The sequence below is a fragment of the Rhinopithecus roxellana genome, chromosome 4 (assembly GCF_007565055.1).
Source record: "Rhinopithecus roxellana isolate Shanxi Qingling chromosome 4, ASM756505v1, whole genome shotgun sequence".
NCBI classification, from domain to species: domain Eukaryota; kingdom Metazoa; phylum Chordata; class Mammalia; order Primates; family Cercopithecidae; genus Rhinopithecus; species Rhinopithecus roxellana.
In genome coordinates this window covers 105,325,268-105,344,451 of record NC_044552.1, presented here as the reverse complement: position 1 = coordinate 105,344,451, position 19,184 = coordinate 105,325,268, and the positions used below count along the sequence as shown (strand labels likewise).

Below are 19,184 nucleotides of genomic sequence, written 5' to 3'. Positions count from 1 at the left end.
GATTGTTCTTTCCCCATTGTATATTCTTGGCACCTTTGTTGAAAGTGAGTTCACTGTAAATGGATGGGTTTATTTCCGGCTTTCTATTCTATTCCATTGGTCTATATGTCTGATTTATGCCAGGACCATGCTGTTTGGTTACTACAGCTCCACAGTATAGATTTGAAGTCAGTTAATGTCATTCCCCCAGTTTTGTTCTTTTTGCTTAGGATGGCTTTGGCTATTCTACGTATTCTGTGGTTCAACATACATTTTAAGATTATTTTTTCTTCTTTCCTTTTCTTTGGGGGGTGGGGGTGGATGGATTCTCACTCTCTCACCCAGGCTGGAGTTCAATGGAACGATCTCGGCTCATTGCCTCCACCTCCCTGATTCAAGCCATTCTTCTGCCTCAGACTCCCAAGTAGCTTGCTACAGACAGGCACCACCATGCCCGGCTAATTTTTGTATTTTTAGTAGAGATGGGCTTTCACCATGTTGGCCAGGTTGGTCCCGAACTCCTGATCTCGAGTGATCTGCCCACCTCGGCCTCCCAAAGTGTAAGTTTATTTCTTCTAATTCTATGAAGCATGCCATTGGTATTTTGATATGGATTGCACTGAATCTGTAGATTGCTTTGGGTAGTATAGCCATTTTAATGCTATTGATTCTTCTAATCCATGAACATGGAATAGCTTTCCTTTTTTCTTTTTTTTTTTTTTTCGGTGTCCTTTCCTTGCATCAATGTTTTATTGTTTTCATTATAATGAAAGCTTTCACAATGACAGCTTCACTTCTTTGGTTGAGTTTATTCTTAGGTATTTTATTTGTAGCTATTATAAATGGGATTACTTTCTTGATTTCTTTTCAGATTATGTATTGCTGGCATATAGAAATGCTACTGATTTTTATGTGTTGATTTTGTAGCCTGCAACTTTAGTTAATTTATCAGTTCTAATAGTTTTTCAGTGGAGTCTTTGGTTCTCTTTTATTTCTTTCTCTTGCCTGATTGCTATAGCTAGGACTTCCAGTACTATGTTGAATAACAGTAGTGAAAATGGACATCTTTGTCACATAACTTTTATTACAGGATATTGTTATAATTGTTCTATTTTATTTTTAATTATTGTTGTTAATTTCTTATTATGTCTAATTTATAGATTAAGCTCTACCATGGACATGTATGCAGAGGAACATAAGAAAAAACATACACAGTATGTATAGGGTTTGGTACCATCTGCAGTTTTAGGCATCCACTGGGGGGTCTTAGAACATATCCCTTGCATGTAAGAGGGAACTACTGTATATTCAACTAAACTGAGTATATGTGTGCCACTGTTTCAAGGTTTCAGACCTTTAAGATTCCACTCAGTGGTTGCTTATAGGTTGAATGTTATGGTTTCTATGTGTTGAATGTTTGTCTCTCCCCAAGCTGATGGTGAGAATTTGGTAGCTGGTGTGGTGGTGTTAAGAGGTGAAACTTTGGGAGGCGATAGGGTAGTATTACTGTCATTATAAAAGGGCAAGTTTGCCCCCTTTAGCTTCTTGGCATTCCTCCTTCTGGCTTATAAGCATCCAGCCTTCCTCCCCTGCAGATGACACAGTACACAAGGCGTCATCACAGGAGAGCATAGTCTCACCAGACATCAAACCTGCTGGAGCCCCTTGACATTAGATTTCCCAGCCTCTGGAACTGTGTGCCAACAAATTCCTGTTCTTGATGAATTACCCAATCTGTGGTATTCTGTTACAGCAGCACAAAATGGAACAAGACAATGGTAAAGTCTTAACTCATTCAATGGTTCCTTGGTGGTTTGAAGGTTTTTGTCAATTTCCAAACCTGTTTATTTGGGACTTATCTGCACAGTACTGAACCAGCTGTTCAAAGTGAAAATCCAAGAATCAATGGGTTTGTTGTTCAACAACAAAGCAGGGAATCTCTTAATAAATTGCTGCCTTACTGTTATAACTGCTGCTCTAGTATCCTAAAGGTTAATTAGGCTTCTTGTAGTGCCTAACTTGACTCAGGGGGAAATAAAAATAAAAACAAAAAACAAACACAATAAATTATAATTAATATTTACTTACATATGAAAGTAAGTATAACCTTTAGATTATTCAAAATTCAGTTTGTGAAGGCATCTTATAGAACTGATATTTATAGGCCAGGTGTGCTTGCTTACACCTGTAATTCTAACATGTTGGGAGGCCGAAGTGAGAGGATCACTTGAGCCCACAGGTTTGAGACCAGCCTGGGCAATATGAGGAGACCTTGTCTTTGTAAAAAATTTAAAAATTAGCTAGGTGTGGTCTCACACACTTGTGGTCCCAGCTACTCAGGAGGCTGACATGGGAGGATTGCTTGGGCCCAGGAGGTTGAGGCTGCAGTGAGTTGTGATCGCACCACTGCACTACAATCTGGGAAACACAGTGAGATCCCACCTCAAACAACAACAACAACAGCAACAGCAACAACAACAACAAAACCAAACCTAATGTTTGCAATGTTTTTAGCATATTTGATTTTTATTTAATAATTAATCTTTTACCACTGATTACATTCTTTTCAAAAGGCTTGTGAATTTTTCCTGTTAACGTGGTCCACAGATCAAAAATATCTGCCATTCATTCATTCATTCGTTCGTGTTTTCATTGACTATAGAAGTTTCACCTTACAAAGTAGAATGCTTGTATCAAGTAAACAGAATAAATATTTTATCTGACAACAATGGGTACCTGATTCCTATACCCCTTGATGGCCCCAAACATTTTTACACTTCAGGAAGCCAAGTCCTCACAAATATAAACCAGGTATCTGCATGCTTACCCTGGCAAGTGCTTCCTCAATCGTGATCATCTTTTCCTTGACCATCATCATTAGCTGAATCCGCTCCTCATCGCTCATCGTTATTTCACTGGCAACGTAACCAACGTCTTCTCCTGGAGATTGAGGACAAAGAATAACAGGAGTGAAAACAAGAACAGCGAAACAGAACGTCAATGCTGAATATCTGCTGTCTCAGGCGAGGGAAGAATGTTGCTCAGGACACTATGTATGTTGAACGTTACTGATGAAGCAAAGGGTGGGGAAAATATGCTGCTTTTAAAGAAGCTGATAAGCACCTCTGATTGAGAAACAGGCTTGCAAAACATGTGGATGTCACCATGTCACCCTAGAAACAAATCCTTCAAGATGATCAGAGCCTTTGAGATGGTGTGCCCAGTGGACGGGTTTTGGAGGAAAGTAAGAGAGAGCTCCTCACTATAGGTGGAGTAAAGATCTAATTTATACACCCAACTGGATCATACAAGCATTCCAAGACTCCTTCAGCTGTGGGTTCTCTGTGTCCTTTCATTTGAAATATAAATGAGAAGAAAATATTTTTGCAAAGAAGTAGGAAAGAACCCTAGGTCATGACAGAGGAAGGAAGGTCACAGAGTCCAGACCCACAGCCTGGCAAAACCTTCCAATCCTACTAAGCTATTTCACTGTTACTATTCCTCGAAACTAAGTGCCCCCAGGCGAAGTGGTTCATTCCTGTAATCCCAGCACTTTGGGAGGCCAAGGCAGGTGGACCACTTGAGGTCAGGAGTTCGAGACCAGCCTGGCCAACAAGGTGAAACCCTATCTCAACTAAAAATACAGAAATTAGCCAGGTGTGGTGGCAGGCACCTGTAATCCCAGCTACTCAGGAGATTGAAGCAGGAGAATTGCTTTGAACCCAGGAGGCGAAGGTTGCAGTGAGCCGAGATCACACCATTGCACTCCAGCCTAGGTGACAAAGCAAGACTCCATCTGAAGACAAAAAAAAAAAAAAAAAAAAGCCAAGTGCAAATCACAGACATGAAGCATGTTCAGGTAATCAGAAGAAGGGTGCCATATAGGTCTGTATCTGAAAGTATTATTGTCATAAATTGGTTCCCAAACTGAGGGAAAATCAACTTCCAACTCACACCTGAAGGCAGCTAGAACTACAGAGAAGAGAATGTTCTGTTAGATTCCAAAGATTTTCCTACAGAGCAAACAGACTGCTATTGCCTCTAGTATATCTGAGCCACTCTGGGCAATGGTGCCTCTGGTCAGCGTGTGGGGAAGGACATGTTAGTGAACACGAGCTGTAACATCCCCACTCCAGTCCCGCACCCTGCTCTCCTCCCCATCTTTCTCATGCATACTTTTTACCAGCTTCCAATACCGTTAGGATGCCCGGCTGTGGCTTAATTTGCCTTTGGTGTAAAGGACAGAGGGAAAGAGTCTGCCTGTAGACTTGCAGGAAACCATTTCAGGCACAGCTGACTTTGGAATTTATGTTGCCCTGTATTTCCATCTCATTTCCATTTTGTAATCAATCAATCCAAAAATACTCCTCAAGTTCCCTTTGCTACTTTCACGGGGAGAATAATAGTGTGTGCTGGGTGAAGAGAGAAGCCTGCTGGTTTGAATCATTTTACTATCTGTGTCACCTCAAATGGCAGAGAGGGTGATGGGAAATTGGTTGGGTTCTTTAAAAATTCACGATAGCTGGTAAACTGTTGGCTTCTTCCTTCCCTCCCTCTTGTACCTCTCCCTTTCTCCTTAGCTTTCTTTCTAAATTAGACTTTTTTTTTTAGAATCCAAGGTTTATTTTGAATCACAAGTGATGCCGGGTGAATACAAAAAACTGGGAATGCTTAAAAGTAGGACAACTTGAAAAAAAAAAACCATGTGGAATGTTGCCAAGGAACCCAGGTATGCTGTGACGTGTCTACTGTTCACATCCATTTTTCTCATTTCCACGTGTACAGATAATTAGATAGACGTTCCACACAGCGCAGGACACTAAGGTTTGTAAAGGAAAACAAGTAGTGTCACTGGTGGTCAAGGAAAACTTTATATCTAGTGATAACCTCATTCAGCTGGACTGGAATCTGGAAGTGGATTTGCTCCGGTTTCTTCTCTGAATACTGGGGAAACATAAATTATGTAACTGAGCCTCAAAGGAATGACATATTTACTTACTATATAAACAACAACAAAAGATACAGCCAAGAGTAGGGCAGAACTCCCTTCACAAAGCCGCCCAGGCAAATTCCCATGATGTCAGACCACTGGAGTTTCCAGGGGCAACACCCCATAACCGTCCCGCTGCAGGACAGCATCAGAAGTTCAGAAGAATGCAAAGGCCCTCAGTGGGAGCGCGGACAGGAGAGCCCCAAACCAACACATACGAGGGCTCTCTAGGCCCTTTCAGGCTAGATCTTGATGAGAGAAAAGATCTTTCTGAGGTTGGTGCGACTGAGAAAACTAAAGATTCGGCCTCTGCTCTCAGATCAGCAAAAGGGAAGAACTGTGAACTTGTCCCCTGTTGGTTTTTTTTTTTTTTTTTTTTGACTTAAAAAAAAGAAAATTACTGGGACAAAGTCTTAAAGTAACAACAGGAATGTCAGAAAAGTTGAACATCTTATGAGCACATGCGGTGAGTTACGCTAACTTACAGAATCCACTGAGATTAAGAGCACAGGCTTCTCCACATGTGAGAGCTAAAAGGACCTACTGTCCGCCAGCTGCATTGCAGTACCTTTTGAAAGTCTGTCTCATTATTCCTTTCTGGTTCTTTCGGAAGTTCTGCCAGAAATACTTATTTTTCTTCTTCCAGTCTCCTTTTCCTTTGAAAAAAAAAAAAAAGGAAGAAAAAGCACAAGCAATAAATTCATTAATAACAAAAGTAGCCTCTTCCTTATAATTCAAAGCTGGTAAGAATACTTTGATTTCCCAAAAGGACAGTTTTTTTCTTTCAGTTTGTGAAAGAATGGGAGATGGCTATAAAGTTGTTTAAAAGAAATGCAAATTTCCTAGTAGCAAGATATGGTGCAGTGAGGTTAAGATGAAAAACAGAAACATCAAAAAGGAAGGCAAAACATGCATTCTTGTGTTTCCTTTGATGTTTGTGTAACTAGTAGGCCTAATTTGGCCTCGTCTTGCAGTGTATTTCCCCTCTTTGGTCTTAGCCACAATTATTTCAGCTACACCACAAATAGGGTATTTTAAGAAGCTCACTTTGTTTTGTTGTTATTTCTGTTGTTGATCTACCCCTGGTTTATTTCTGTTATTCCAGATTTAACGACAAGAACAGAACGGTTGGTATGTCCTGGGCCCACAGGTCAGGGGAGTGGGGGTCTGGCCCCCACTGTTATTCTCAGAAGTGTGGTCTGCATGGATCTTGCTATGGCATGCATATGGCACTCCCTGGCATTCAGGCTACCTGGTGACCCAACTACAGCTTACCCAGGGCACAAAGAAAAGAAAGCCTGCAATCCGGCTGTGACATCTCCCAAATGGGTCTCTCTCTACCCGCCCCACCCCCCATCCTTTCCAGACTACTGTGGTGACTTTCAAGTGAAAACAAACTTGCTGCTATAGCTAGACATTTTTAATATGTGGTAGGGTTCTGATCATCAATAATAGGTAATACCTTTTTAAAAGCAAAGCAAAAGGGAAGAGTAAGTAAAATAAGTGGGTAGAGCAGTCCTTTATTCTTTACAAATAAAAAGCAGCAGCAGCGGTGTCTGCCATCGTGCTGATGTGGCACATTCAGAGTAGCGCTCTGTCACCACTTGTTGTCTGTCTGGTTGCTCCATGGCCACTGGAAACAGGACCCAGCGAAGTGATGAGTTTCCCCAGTCTAGACTGGTGGTGCCAAGCAATGAAGCAGACATGTGGGAACCACATCTATGGTGCTCCCAGGCTAGAAAGGGCGTCGTCTGTCAAAACAGGATGCCCGCACATTTAAGTTTTGACAGCCCCCAGAGCTGTGGGAATGAAACCGGAGCCTTTCCACCAAAGACAGAGCTCCATGGCAAGTTTTGTATCACCCACTGCCTTTGAGCTTAACACTGAAGCAAATGTCAGACATGCAGGGTTAAAGCTGACTAGTTATTATTAACTCAACCTTGCTCTTGGACAGTTCGGGAATATTTATTTTCTTTCTTTTTTCTTTTTTTTTTTTTTTTTTTTTTTTTTTTTTTTTTTTTTTGTGGTTGAGGCGAAGTCTTGCTCTGTCGCCCAGGCTGGAGTGCAGTGGTGCAATCTTGGCTCACTACAACTTCTGCCTCCTGGGTGCAGGCGATTCTCCTGCCTCAGCCTCCTGAGTAGCTGGGATTATAGGCACAAGCTACCACGCCCGGCTAATTTTTGTATTTTTAGTAGAGATAGGGTTTCACCATATTGGCCCGGCTGGTCTCGAACTCCTGACATCATGATCCACCCACCTTGGCCTCCCACAGTGCTGGGATTACAGATGTGAACCACCATATCCAGTCTATTTATGTTCCTTTTAAGAGACATGGTCTCTTCATCCAAGCTGGAGTGCAGTGGTGCAATCACAGCTCACTGTAGCCTCAAACTCTTGGGCTCAAGGGATCCGCCCACCTCAATCTCCCAAGTAGCTGGGACTACAGGTGCATACTGCCATGTCCAGCTAATTTTTAAATTTTTGGCAGAGAGAGCATCTTGCTATGTTGCTCAGGTCAGTCTCTAACTCCTGGGCTCAAGCAATTCTCCCTCCTTGGCCTCCCAAATTCCTGGGATAAGAGAAGTGAGCCACTGAACAGGCTGAGAATATATTTATTTAATTATAAGCTATATTCCCTTCTTCCTTCTCCCATTTTCAAGTTTCTGAAACAGAGATGCAGCCTAATAAACGGTAACAGCTAACATTTATTCAGCTACTATATCCAGGCACTTTGCTATCTAATGGCAAATTTCATTTAATACTCAATTATATGATGCATCATTGTTCCCACCTAGCAGATGAGAAAACTGAGGCTTGGTGCAAGTGAGCTGCACAAGGTAATAGCTATTGAGTTGGCAGATTCAAAGGCAGGCAGCCAGGTTTGATTGAGTACTTATGTCCCTAATCACTACCAGCCACCCACCCTCTGAACCAAGAGTGAATTTTATAATCAAGAATATATAAAATATGCAATGCCTTAATTATGCATAATCTTGGATCCAAAAAATTCCAAATTGAAGGATGTATCCTAAGGACATTATTAGGGACACAGACCCCAGGATTTTTAGAGTAGCAGTAAATTTTTAAGTCTGTGTAATATTCCACTATATTGGATGTGCCATAAGTTAATTAACCAATTCGTTCTTTGCTGGATATTTAGGTTGCTTCTAATTTTTTCTCTATTAACATAGAGAATATTCAGTCATGGGAAAATGCTCATAACGTATTCAACTTAAAAACTATAAAACAGTATGCAGAATATGATCACAATTATGTTTTTTTTTTAAACCCCCTAGAAAAAGGAGAATAAGGATGTACATCAAAATCGTAAGTGTTTATTTCTGAGTAGAAGGATTATTGTGGGTTTTGTATTTTCACATGTTCATGTTTTCTATAAAGTATTAAAATAATTAAAGAGGTAAACCAAGAAAAGTGGTACTGACCTACAGAGTTGTCTTCCGAGTTTGATTTATGAAGAGGGTTCCTAGAAAAGAAAAACAAATCAGATTACCAGGGAGCCTTGCTTTCATGGCAGAACTGAAAATCCTCCTAACTAGTTTGACCTGGCATCAATACTACTTAATACAGCCAGGGAAACTGTTACAGGCTATTTACCACTGGCTTTTTCTAACCGTCTGCTGACTTCCTAGAAATAGACTCAATTGCCATTTGCCGACATTTATTAAAGACACACTTGAAGGTGAGACCTGTAATATTAAATGAAGAAGACAGACTTCACTAGACAGCAGAAGTGCCTTTCATTCCGCAAACTATTAATACAGTGAAGTTACTGCCATTGGGAAGCCTCTTGTGGAAGAGGAAAAGAGAAAGCAAATAATAATGAAAACATAAACTCAGCACCACAAATGCCACTTGGGCCCGCAGATAAGTACAGTGGTCAGCTCTAGGAAAACGAAGGGGGCAGGGAGGTGGGTGAGAGACTCACAACAGGATATTGAGTGCCCTTAATAGAGGGGGTGGCCAGTACATAGTTCCTCCAGTTGGTTGCTGCCAGTTGGCAAGTGCAATGTCTATCCTGCTGAATCTTCCAATGTTCAAAGAGAAGCCAGAAATCTGCATTTTGTTTTTGTTTTTGTTTTTGAGACAGAATCTTGCTCTATTGCCCAGGCTGGAGTACAGTGGCATGATCTCAGCTCACTGCAACCTCCGCCTCCTTGGGTTCAAGCGATTCTCCTGTCTCAGCCTCCCAAGTAGCTGAGATTACAGGTATGCACCATCACGCCTGGCTAATATTTATATTTTTAGTAGAGTTGAGGTTTCACTATGTTGGCCAGACTGGTCTGGAACTCCTGACCTCATGCAATCCTCCTGCCTCAGCCCCTCAAAGTGCTGGGATTACAGGTGTGAGCCACTGTGCCCGGCCAGAAATCTGTATTTTTATATGAGAGCTCTAACATTTTTAAGTGATGGCAAATAAACCAATGTCTTTAAAAATGTGTCCAAATCAATCAATACATGTCTGGGCATCGAATTTGGATCACCTCCCCAACCCCAACACCTTTGGCTGCCAGTTTGTGAAGGCAGATACAGACTAACCCAAATAATCTGAAAAGTGTACACAGCCCAAAACCAGTTCATTAAACATTTCTCCAGAAAAAAACTCAAGACAAACAAAATTGAAAGAAAGAAAGCAGGAAAACCAAAGAAAGTTAAAATTGGTTGTATCAAAAAGGGAACGAGGCGGGTGGATCACTTGAGGTCAGGAGTTTGAGACCAGACTGGACAACATGGCAAAGCCCCATGTCTACTAAAAATACAAAAATTAGCTAGGCTTGGTGGCACAGGTCCATAATCCCAGCTACTTGGGAAGCTGAGGCAGGAGAATTGCTTGAATCTGGGAGGCAGAGGTTGAAGTGAGCCAAGATCGCGCCACTGCACTCCAGACTGGGTGACAGAGTGAAACTGTGTCTCACACACACACACAAAAAAAGGGGGAGCAGTAGAGGCTGAAGCAAAATCTTTCATTAGGTGTGTCCAAATCCCAGAAGGAAAATACAGTATCCTTGGGCTTGCAGCCAAGGGAAACCAGAAAGAAGGCACCTACATCAGAACAGACACAGACACTTGGGGGATTTAAACCTGAATCTTCAGTACAAGTTTACCGCCAGGAGGAAAGATGGAAGAGGTGATTTTTGCATCTGAAGGTTTGGGAAGATAAGAAAGTGGGAGGCCAGCTATGAGTTACACTGAAAAAATTAGAGGAAAGGCTGAGGCAGGAGGAGAGCAGCCTGGGCAACATAGTGAGACACCGTCTCTTAAAAAAAATTTTTTTTTTTTTTTTAAGTTTAACTGGGCATAGTGACATGCACCTATAGTTCTAGTTCTAGCCACTCAGGAGGCTGCAGGAGGAGGACTACTTGAGCCCAGGAGTTCGAGGTTGTAGTCAGCTATGATCACACCACTGACCTCCAAACTGGGTGACTGAATGAGACTCTGTCTCATTCAGAGGAAGAAGAATTGAACATCCTAATCACCTACAGTGATTTTCTGCCTACCTTTTGGATAAAAGGACCTTGAGAATCTAAGGTGACCAGAGAGAGGGGAGGGAGGCTTTTTCATGCAGAGCCGCCTTTAATAAGCCACCATCCTTTGGTGTAGCTGCACTGGTGTGGGCTGACCACTGGGTGCCATTTCTGAGTGGCAGGCCCATGCCCATCAAGCACCACCATTCTCCACATCTGAGTGCAGAGAACTGATGACCAGCACAAAAATCTGAAAGCTTTCTATTGTAAACTAAGGGAGAATCAAGAGCTAAGAACAGAATCAGGGGAGAAACCGCTGCAAAGGACAAGAGCCAGATTTGAATTCTAGTTATTTCCCCTTATTCCTGAGCTGTGAATACAGAACATGTAAGGAAAATCTCATCATCAAATTGTGCCAAAACACGGTTAGGACCTACTCTCCTTCCTCCTATCCACACAAAAATGAAAATACCTGTATTTACATGCAAGGCTTTTAGGAGGTAGCCATTTCAAATTTTAAATCATTCAGCCAAAACGTACTGAACAACAGCACAAGTAAGGTACATGGATGCACAGGAAGAAAGGGGACCCACAGGTGAGGGATGGAGGAAGACAGGAACAAAAAAGCGGGGGGAGGGGAGGAGGAGAAGAATGAGGAAGAGAAGCAGCAAATATAATGTGCTCAAGGCCATGGGACAAGTGGGAGCAAAATAAGAGCAAGCTAGTTGGCTGGGACTGAGGCAGGAAATCCTTCAGAAAGAAAAAAGCGTTTCTGCTCAGTTTAGATTGTTAATTTTTTAAAAAAAATCTTACTGTGCTGTACTTTGCACTTCAAGTCATGGAACTCAGCTGCCCAACTTACTTCAGTGGGCCGGGGTCTGCAGCTGGTTAAACATGTTTTCTGTAAGGGGCCACCAGAGGCACAGGGAGCCCCATATGTATTTTTGTCCTCACCCTAAGGACTAGAAATGCCCCCTTTTTTTGGACACAGAGTCTCCCTCTGTTGCCCAGGCTGGAGTGCAGTGGTGCGATCTCGGCTCACTGCAATCTCCGCCTCCCAAGTTCAAGCGATTCTCCTGCCTCACCCTCCTGGGACTACAATTATATGTCACTACGCCTGGCTAATTTTTGTATTTTTAGTAGAGATGGGGTTTCACCATGTTGGCCAGGCTGGACTTGAACTCCTGGCCTCAGGTGATCTGCCTGCCTTGGCCTCCCAAAGTGCTGGGATTATAGGTGTGAGCTACCATGCCTGGCCAGGACTAGAGAAGTCTTGACCTAACTGCTATGGACCAAATATCCCTACCTCAGGATACAACTGATGATGTAATAAGTGAAAACATAAATTGTGAAATTTTACTATCCCTGAAAGTCATCAAAATACTTCAAAAAGTACACTGCAGAAAAATGTACGCTCCCAGTGCTACACCATTATCCCAAAATGTAATTGCATTTTCCTCTCTGAAATGATGACTGACAGTATTTTCATTATTTTTAATCTACTGTCTTTAAACTATAACACACTTTAAATAATTTTATCCTCTGGTTTGGACTTGGCCCAGGCAGTGCTTGAATTTCCCCAGGATGCCAGCAGATGGCACTGTAGTTTTTTTATTCATCTTGCTGTGGTGAGTGGGATTTTGTTTTTAAAATTTCGCAAGTTCACCACCTAGATGCTGGCCAAAGAATAACAAGCCCATGTTTCATAAGAGCGAGGCTCCCCAACTCATCAAATTTGCAAAGGAGGAAAATGACACCGTACGAATTTGGATGCAGTGACTTTCTCCCTGCAAACAGAAGCTGGCATAGAAGCAATGCAAAATGCCATCTCCTTTCTCCCTGAGACTGATTATTAAAATTCATCCAGCAGGAGCAAAAACCAACAATACAACCCAAGTGCAAATGTGGATGGCAGCAGGTGGAAGGGGTCATTTACTGATCTCCTGGTGGAAGAAATAATGCTCAGGCATCAGCTCCAAAGAGGCCTCCTGGTAGTACCTCCTTCCTCCAGCCAGATGCCCCAGGCCTGAGGACGGTGGGTGCTGGAGGTGGATCTGCTCTTTGGACTCATCTTTTTCATTGTCAGTGGGCAAAAAGGATGGGAACTTCAGCATGAATTTTGATGACCAGGGAGCAATAATTAATAATCTGCTCTGCTTTAAAAATCCATTTAAACATTTAATTATCATCAAGTATTGGATTTAACATCTCAGAACTGAACCTTAGCAAATACTTGTTCATCAGTAACTCCTACTATTAAGACCTCAAACCTACTTAAGTGTCAACATTTTTCCTCAAGATCCCTAAACTGCTTTAGCTGTTCCTGAAGGCAAAATTCACTTAAGAAAATTCCCACATTAAGGAATTTATCAATCCCATTAAAAAATAATAATTTAAGAGACAGTATTCCCAGAACTGAACTAGTTTCTTTCCTCCTACCTCTGTCTTTAACAAATTCTTTGCTAAATTGCTTTGTTATTCATTTTCACTCATTCTTTCATTCAGTATTTATTTATTCACCTCTCAGTAGGAGTCATGCATCCTCTGAGGTCCTGAGAACATAGCAATAAACAAGACAGATTCAAGGAGGGTTACTGCAGAGTCAAGGAGTGAGGAGAAATTGAGGTGATGGGACTGAAAAGGCTTCTCTGTGCAGAAACCTAAATAATGAAATAACATTCACTTCTCCAAATGGGGAAAGCTGGGCAGGGGAACAGCAGGGGAGGGAACAAGAGGTCCCCTTTGGACATGCTAAGTGTGCGTTGCTTATTAAACATCCCTGTGGAGACAGTAAAGAAACAGTTGGAAATGCGAGTCTAGAGCTGCAGATAAGAATTTGTAAGTGACTCGCATACTCTAAGCTCTGAGCCTGGCTGAACACTCTAAAGACTGAGCTCTGGGCCAACCCAATTTTTAGGGGTCAGAAAGAGAAGGTGAGGCCCAGCAATGAGACTTAGGATGAACAGCCAGTGGGAGAAGGAAAAGCAGGCAGAGTGCTCTTTTACCTTTCTGGCTAGAATATTATTAAACTCCATTTTACAAAAATTATATTGCAGCTGGGCACAGTGGCTCATGCCTGTAATCCCAGCACTTTGAGGCTGAGACGGGAGGATCACCTGAGGTCAGGAGTTCGAGTCCAGCCTGGCCAACATGGTGAAACCCCATGTCTACAAAAAATACAAGAATTAGCCAGGCATGGTGTAATCGCGGCTACTCAGGAGGCTGAGGCAGGAGAATCGCTTGAACCCAGGAGGTGGAGGTTGCAGTGAGCTGAGATCACGCCACTGCACTCCAGCCTGGGTGACAAAGTAAGACTCCATCTTAACCAAAAAAAAAAAAAAAATTATATTGCAGCCTCACACTCCACACAGTGGAAACTCTAGGTTGCCATATTTTCTTTCCCAGTGAGCCTACTGCTTTACAGTGGAGATCCTCGTAAGACCATAGAGTAGGAGGAGGAACACACACAGGTCAACATGAAATTCTTTACACTTGTATGGAATTCCACCTCTCAAATGCAAAACTCTCATTACCCGCCCCCGCCTCACCGCGCCCCCCCCCCCCCCCCCCCCCCCCCCCAGAATAGGACTATCAGTGAGACTGAGACTGGAGTGATGACATGCTTGAGGTCTAATCGTGCTGGGCAATGGCATAACTGGGCTTGGTGGCCACGTCTCTGACTCCTGAGTCCAACAACTCACCCTCTTCCCCAGACTCCTTCTCATTTGTATAACAGAATTCCAAACTGTATACATTCTTTAACAGGATGCCTCTTTTCTATTATTTAAGGGATAGACAGAAAGGGGATACCATTATATACTGGCCCAGCTCTTAAGTAAATTGCTAAAATGATACTCAGAAGAACTTGCAAAAACAGAAAGTTTTCAACACCAAATCTGACCATGGTCTATGGAAGTGTCAGAACTAAATGTTCCAAGAACACTTTTTAGGAATTGACTATCCGGCTATTGCAAGACCCCCTATCTGCTTCTAGAAGGAAAGGAGGCCAAATACCATGGCTCAAACTCATTTTTCTTCTTCTGTTTATATACAAATAGTCTAAGTTACATCCAGACAAAGACAACTCTATCTCATTTCTACATACTGAGTCCAGTACACTAGAAAAGTGCAATGAATGGTCAAGCATAAAGAAATTCCTAAAATACACTTCATGTTTTGGCTTTGGTGAGCTGTCCAGAAATTTCATTATAACCAAGAAAAAAAAAAGAGGAAGAAGAAGAAAAGGAAAGGAAAGTGGTTATAACCTAATTTCCAAGAAAGAAACATATGCTATATGTTACTGGAAAACCTGTACTTAAGGGATTTTCAGAGTTCCTTAATCTTGAGTCTCAGGAAATCAACTTCTCCATTAGTTGATTTCCTGCTGAATTTGGAATCTGGGCTTTTGCTGTGTCTGGGTCTTTTCCTGCATCATCCCAGGCCTGCCAAGGCAGTCCCAAAAGCCAGTAGCAGCCTTTTCTCCACCATTTCAAAAAAAGAGCCTGACACATCTGTGCTACTGAATTGTGTGTATACAGGGGCAGGCAGGGGAAGGTTAAAAGGTTGAAGGACTTACGTTAATAAGTAGTTAAGATTTTCATTTTCTTTATGTCCTACTTAAGTAGGATAACTCTGTACCTTCATATTTTGCTTCTTTCATGACAAATCATTTCATGTTAAAGAAGTAATTTCTCAATTTAATATTTCTTTCTATCCTTTGGGTATCAAAGATATTTTTAGCATACAAACCTATCTCCTCTGTTTAAGAGAAATAGATAAGAAACAAAATTCACTAGTTGCCATAAACACTCACGAGTCACCCTTTCTCCAGCCACAGGGCCAGGACTTGGATGATGCCAGACAGACACAGCTATAAGATGTGCTCACTCTCAGAATCCAGCAGGTGCAGGGAGTAAGTTGCCTCCTTAAATTCCACGCCCTATGCACCTCTCTTGCTTGGCCCCATGATTTAGCTTGTGAATTCACTGGCTGAGACAGAAAAGCAATTCTATTGCCAAAATCTGGCATATTGTTAGAACTCCAGGAATATTCAGTATCAATGACAACGTGGGTGACATTTTGTCAAGCCGGTCAAAACAATCCCCATACAGGTTTTTTCTTTCATGTCACAGTCTATTCCAAGCCTGGACTTGCTGACTTTTTGTTAGAAGGTCACCTTTATAAATGATTAAGGCAGGTGTCTGCCGTACCAAATCCAAGACAGTGGCCTGACCCGGCACACACACTCAGGAGTCAGGCAGAACTAGGGGTAAATGACAGTGCTGCCACCAATCTAAGCCTTGACTGGCTTTCTAAGAGCAGTTGTGATGATAAAAACAGTACCCCTTAATGGATTGTTAAAAGGATCACATGAGACAGTGAATGTCAAGAGCTTTGCACAGTGTCTGGCACTGGGGAAGCTCCAAGGAAATGTTACTTCTTATAACTATTCACAGAGTAGCCCCAAACTGACAAACTGTCTTAGTCTTCTCCATCGGACTGGCTGTTCTCATCCCACCAAGTATTGCCACGATGTATCTCCTATTCTAGATTCTAAGTTTCCAAATCATTAAGGTTCCTCCTTGTGAATTATTTTATCATTAACCTCTCTCAAATAATTGAGATGGACACAAGGATTTCTCTTTTACTTCCCACTTTATAAAAGCAATTTGTATGTTTTTTAGAATTACAAAAAACAACACGCATAACGATTGAGCATGATGTCAAAATCTCTCTATCCAATGGATTTTTAGCACATTATTTCCATTATTCCTATGTTATTATCCTACTGTTTTCCTTAAGCAGTATTTAGCTTATTGTGTATGGCACATTGTCTACTAAATAATTTTTCATTGATGCTGCAGAGCTTTTCAATATAGGCACTTATATCAAGGGAAATGGCTTGGGTCCATCAATTACCTCAATTATCATTAACTCTCCAAAAGAAATGGCAGCATTTTCAGCTATGAAGTGTGGATGTTGTCTAATCTTTAATTCTGGTTCAAAGAAGACTTTTTGCCCCATAATCCAAATTCTCACACTTGAAGGTGCTAAAAGGACATTGAAAGATCTGAATTTTCCAACTGTGAGTTGCAGAATTTTTAATTTTTCTACCCCACCCTCTTTGTATATCTTTGATTTACAACTGCCATCAGAACCACTTTAAGTCAGCCTATTCCTTCTATATAAAATGTCTCAAAAGGGCATCTTGCTCAGAAAAATAAGGAGAAAGACAGCTAATTTAGACATGCAGCATTCGTTCTAATGACAATCAGCTTTGTTATCCTTCAATCCCCTGCTAATTGTATTAGACATATGGAAGTTGTAGGTAACTAAACATTATCTTTCCTGCTACAAATCAAGCCTGACTCCTTTTGTTCTGTCTGTGATAGAGATCATGAGCAGCTGACTGGTACCTCCATGTGAAGGATGTCTCAAATGCTGTCATAAGGCCACTACCCAGGAAGTGGCACCGCACAATGAATGGCTCAGAACGTGGGTTCAGGAGTCCAAATGCCAGCATTCAAAGCCAAGCTCTACCCGCTACTGATTACTAACTCTGGGCACATTACTTAGTCCCACTGATTCCCAGTTTCCTGCTATGCAAAATAGAGACAATAATGTTACCGATCATATAGAATTTTTAGAGTTTTCTGTGAGTTGTGACTTTTACTGTACTTACTACATGCCTACACATGCTAAGCACTAAACAAATTAAATAAAATAAGTTAGCTGTTATTAGCGGCCTTTTTTCCAACCGCTCTACTTATGAGCCCAGGCATCCTCAGCCCTTCTCCAAATGTACTTCCATTTCTTAACTTGTAAGGGGTTGGTTCTCTGGCACCTCGGGAACGGCCAACACACTCTCCAGCCTGAGGGCAGGGCCCGCTCCTGTTGACTCTAAAAACCCTCACAAAGGCGCAGTGAAAGACATGTGTGTCCTTTCATTCACCAACTGGTGACTTGTACCGAAAGTTAATGATGCGGGCCACTGGCAGAAACTTAAAGAGTTTCACGTCTGAAAAGCAGCCAAATACCATCTCTCCACAGGGGAGGCCCATGGCCTGGTTGTGTCTGGGCCACGGCCTCACTAAGGCCAGGACTCTCCAAGTCCAGCAGCGATGTGGGCTCGAAGTAGGGAGAATCAGATCTGGGATGGGATTCAGTCATCCTCTAAGGTTTCCAAAAACCCCTCAGTGGGTCTTCTCTTTTCCATCTGGGCCATATTTTTCTTCATTTGTGGCTTCATGGGTCTGAACTCTCTAAGAAGTTGAGATAAAATTGCTCCATGAATGCCAGCTTTGATACTAACAACACTATTGACAGTAACAGCATCTATTCCAGCACTGTAAAGTTATAAATGCCTCCCCAATTCCTTCAAAGTTAGTAACTAATGTTCAGAATAACCCCATGACATACGCTAGAGGGCGTGTGTGTGTGTGTGTGTGTGTGTGTGTGTGTGTGTGTGTGTGTGTATATATATATAATTTTTTTTTTTTTTTTGGAGACAGTTTCTTGCTCTATCACCCAGGCTAGAGTGCAGTCGCACAATCATGGCTTGCTGCAGCCTCTACCCCTTGGAGTCAAGCAATCTTCCTGCTTTGGCCTTCCAAGTAGCTGGGACTCCAGTTGCATGCCATCGCGCCCGACTAATCTTTTGATTTTTTGTTTTTTGCAAAGACATCTCATTATGTAGCCCAGGCTGGTCTTGAACTCCTGGCCTCAAGAAATTCTCCCAGCTTGGCCTCCCTAAGTGCTGGGATTACAGGCGTGAGCCCCCATTTTTTTTTTAACAATGAGAGGTCATACAAAAAGGAATCAGCAACTGACCAGTTTCATACACAATCAATGATTCATTGTTTGCTTGGTATAGATAATAAAGCTCTATGCCAATGGATGAGGAAACTGCACACAACATGGCCCATACCTTCCAGGTATTTACGAAACTCAAGAAGATCTTACTGAAACATAAAAATAGTCAAGCTAGTTGCCTCCCATGTCAATATCCAGTTCATTTTCTTTCTTGCTTACAGAGTCCCAATTTTGTTTGGGGTAGCAGTATACCTTGCTAAAATACTCACTTCCTCAGACTCCCTTGCAGTTAGTTGAGGCCAAGTGTCAGTGTCTCGCAGGGAAGAAATACTAGAATTTTATGGTGAGATGTTTCTAAGAAAGCTAGTGTTTCTATGACAAAAAGGATTTACTCCATCTACATGCCTTTTGCCCGGCTCTTCCCATTATCCCTCCTGGAACATACATCATTTTATCATAAGGAAGAAAGTTCCATACTAAGGATGGTAGAGTAGGAGAGGGAATAATTCCCTGAGCAGCTGCTCAAGCCTTGGAAAGCCCAACTCCAGACTCCCTGCTATATGAGAAGATGTCCCCATTGTCTAAACACTGAAGTCAGGTGTCAGTTACATGCAGGTGAATATAATTGTAACAGCTTGGTATCATTTGGCTCTGTGTCCCCTACAGGGGTGGGACCTGGTTGGAGGTAATTTAATCATGGGGGCGGTTACCCTCATGCTGTTCTCGTGATAGTGAGTGAGTTCTCATGAGAGCTGATGGTTTTATAAGGGGCTTCCGCCTTCGCTGGGCACTCGCCCTTCTCCTTCTCGTCATCATGTGAAAAAGGACATGTTTGTTTCCCCTTCTGCTATGATTGCAAGTTTCCTGAGGTCTCCTCAGCCATGTGGAACTGTGAGTCAATTAAACCTCTTTCCTTTGT

The 19,184-nt window shown here is 42.1% G+C and overlaps 1 protein-coding gene across 3 annotated transcripts in view; it reads right to left on the bottom strand.

The window, feature by feature from the left end:
- SASH1 (SAM and SH3 domain containing 1) overlaps window positions 1-19,184 on the bottom strand; it is a 287,239-nt gene that overhangs the window by 75,021 nt on the left and 193,034 nt on the right. For 2 of the 3 annotated variants that reach the window (XM_030928910.1, XM_010375568.2), the window contains exons 5-7: window positions 8,414-8,454; window positions 5,538-5,625; window positions 2,807-2,919 (exon numbers count right to left, since the gene is read on the bottom strand). In XM_030928910.1, the coding sequence (XP_030784770.1) occupies window positions 2,807-2,884 (78 nt within the window). In that variant the 5' untranslated portion in view covers window positions 2,885-2,919; window positions 5,538-5,625; window positions 8,414-8,454. Of the gene's footprint in view, window positions 1-2,806; window positions 2,928-5,537; window positions 5,626-8,413; window positions 8,455-19,184 lie in introns of all 3 variants that reach the window. The other variant, XM_030928912.1, reaches the window with a different exon arrangement.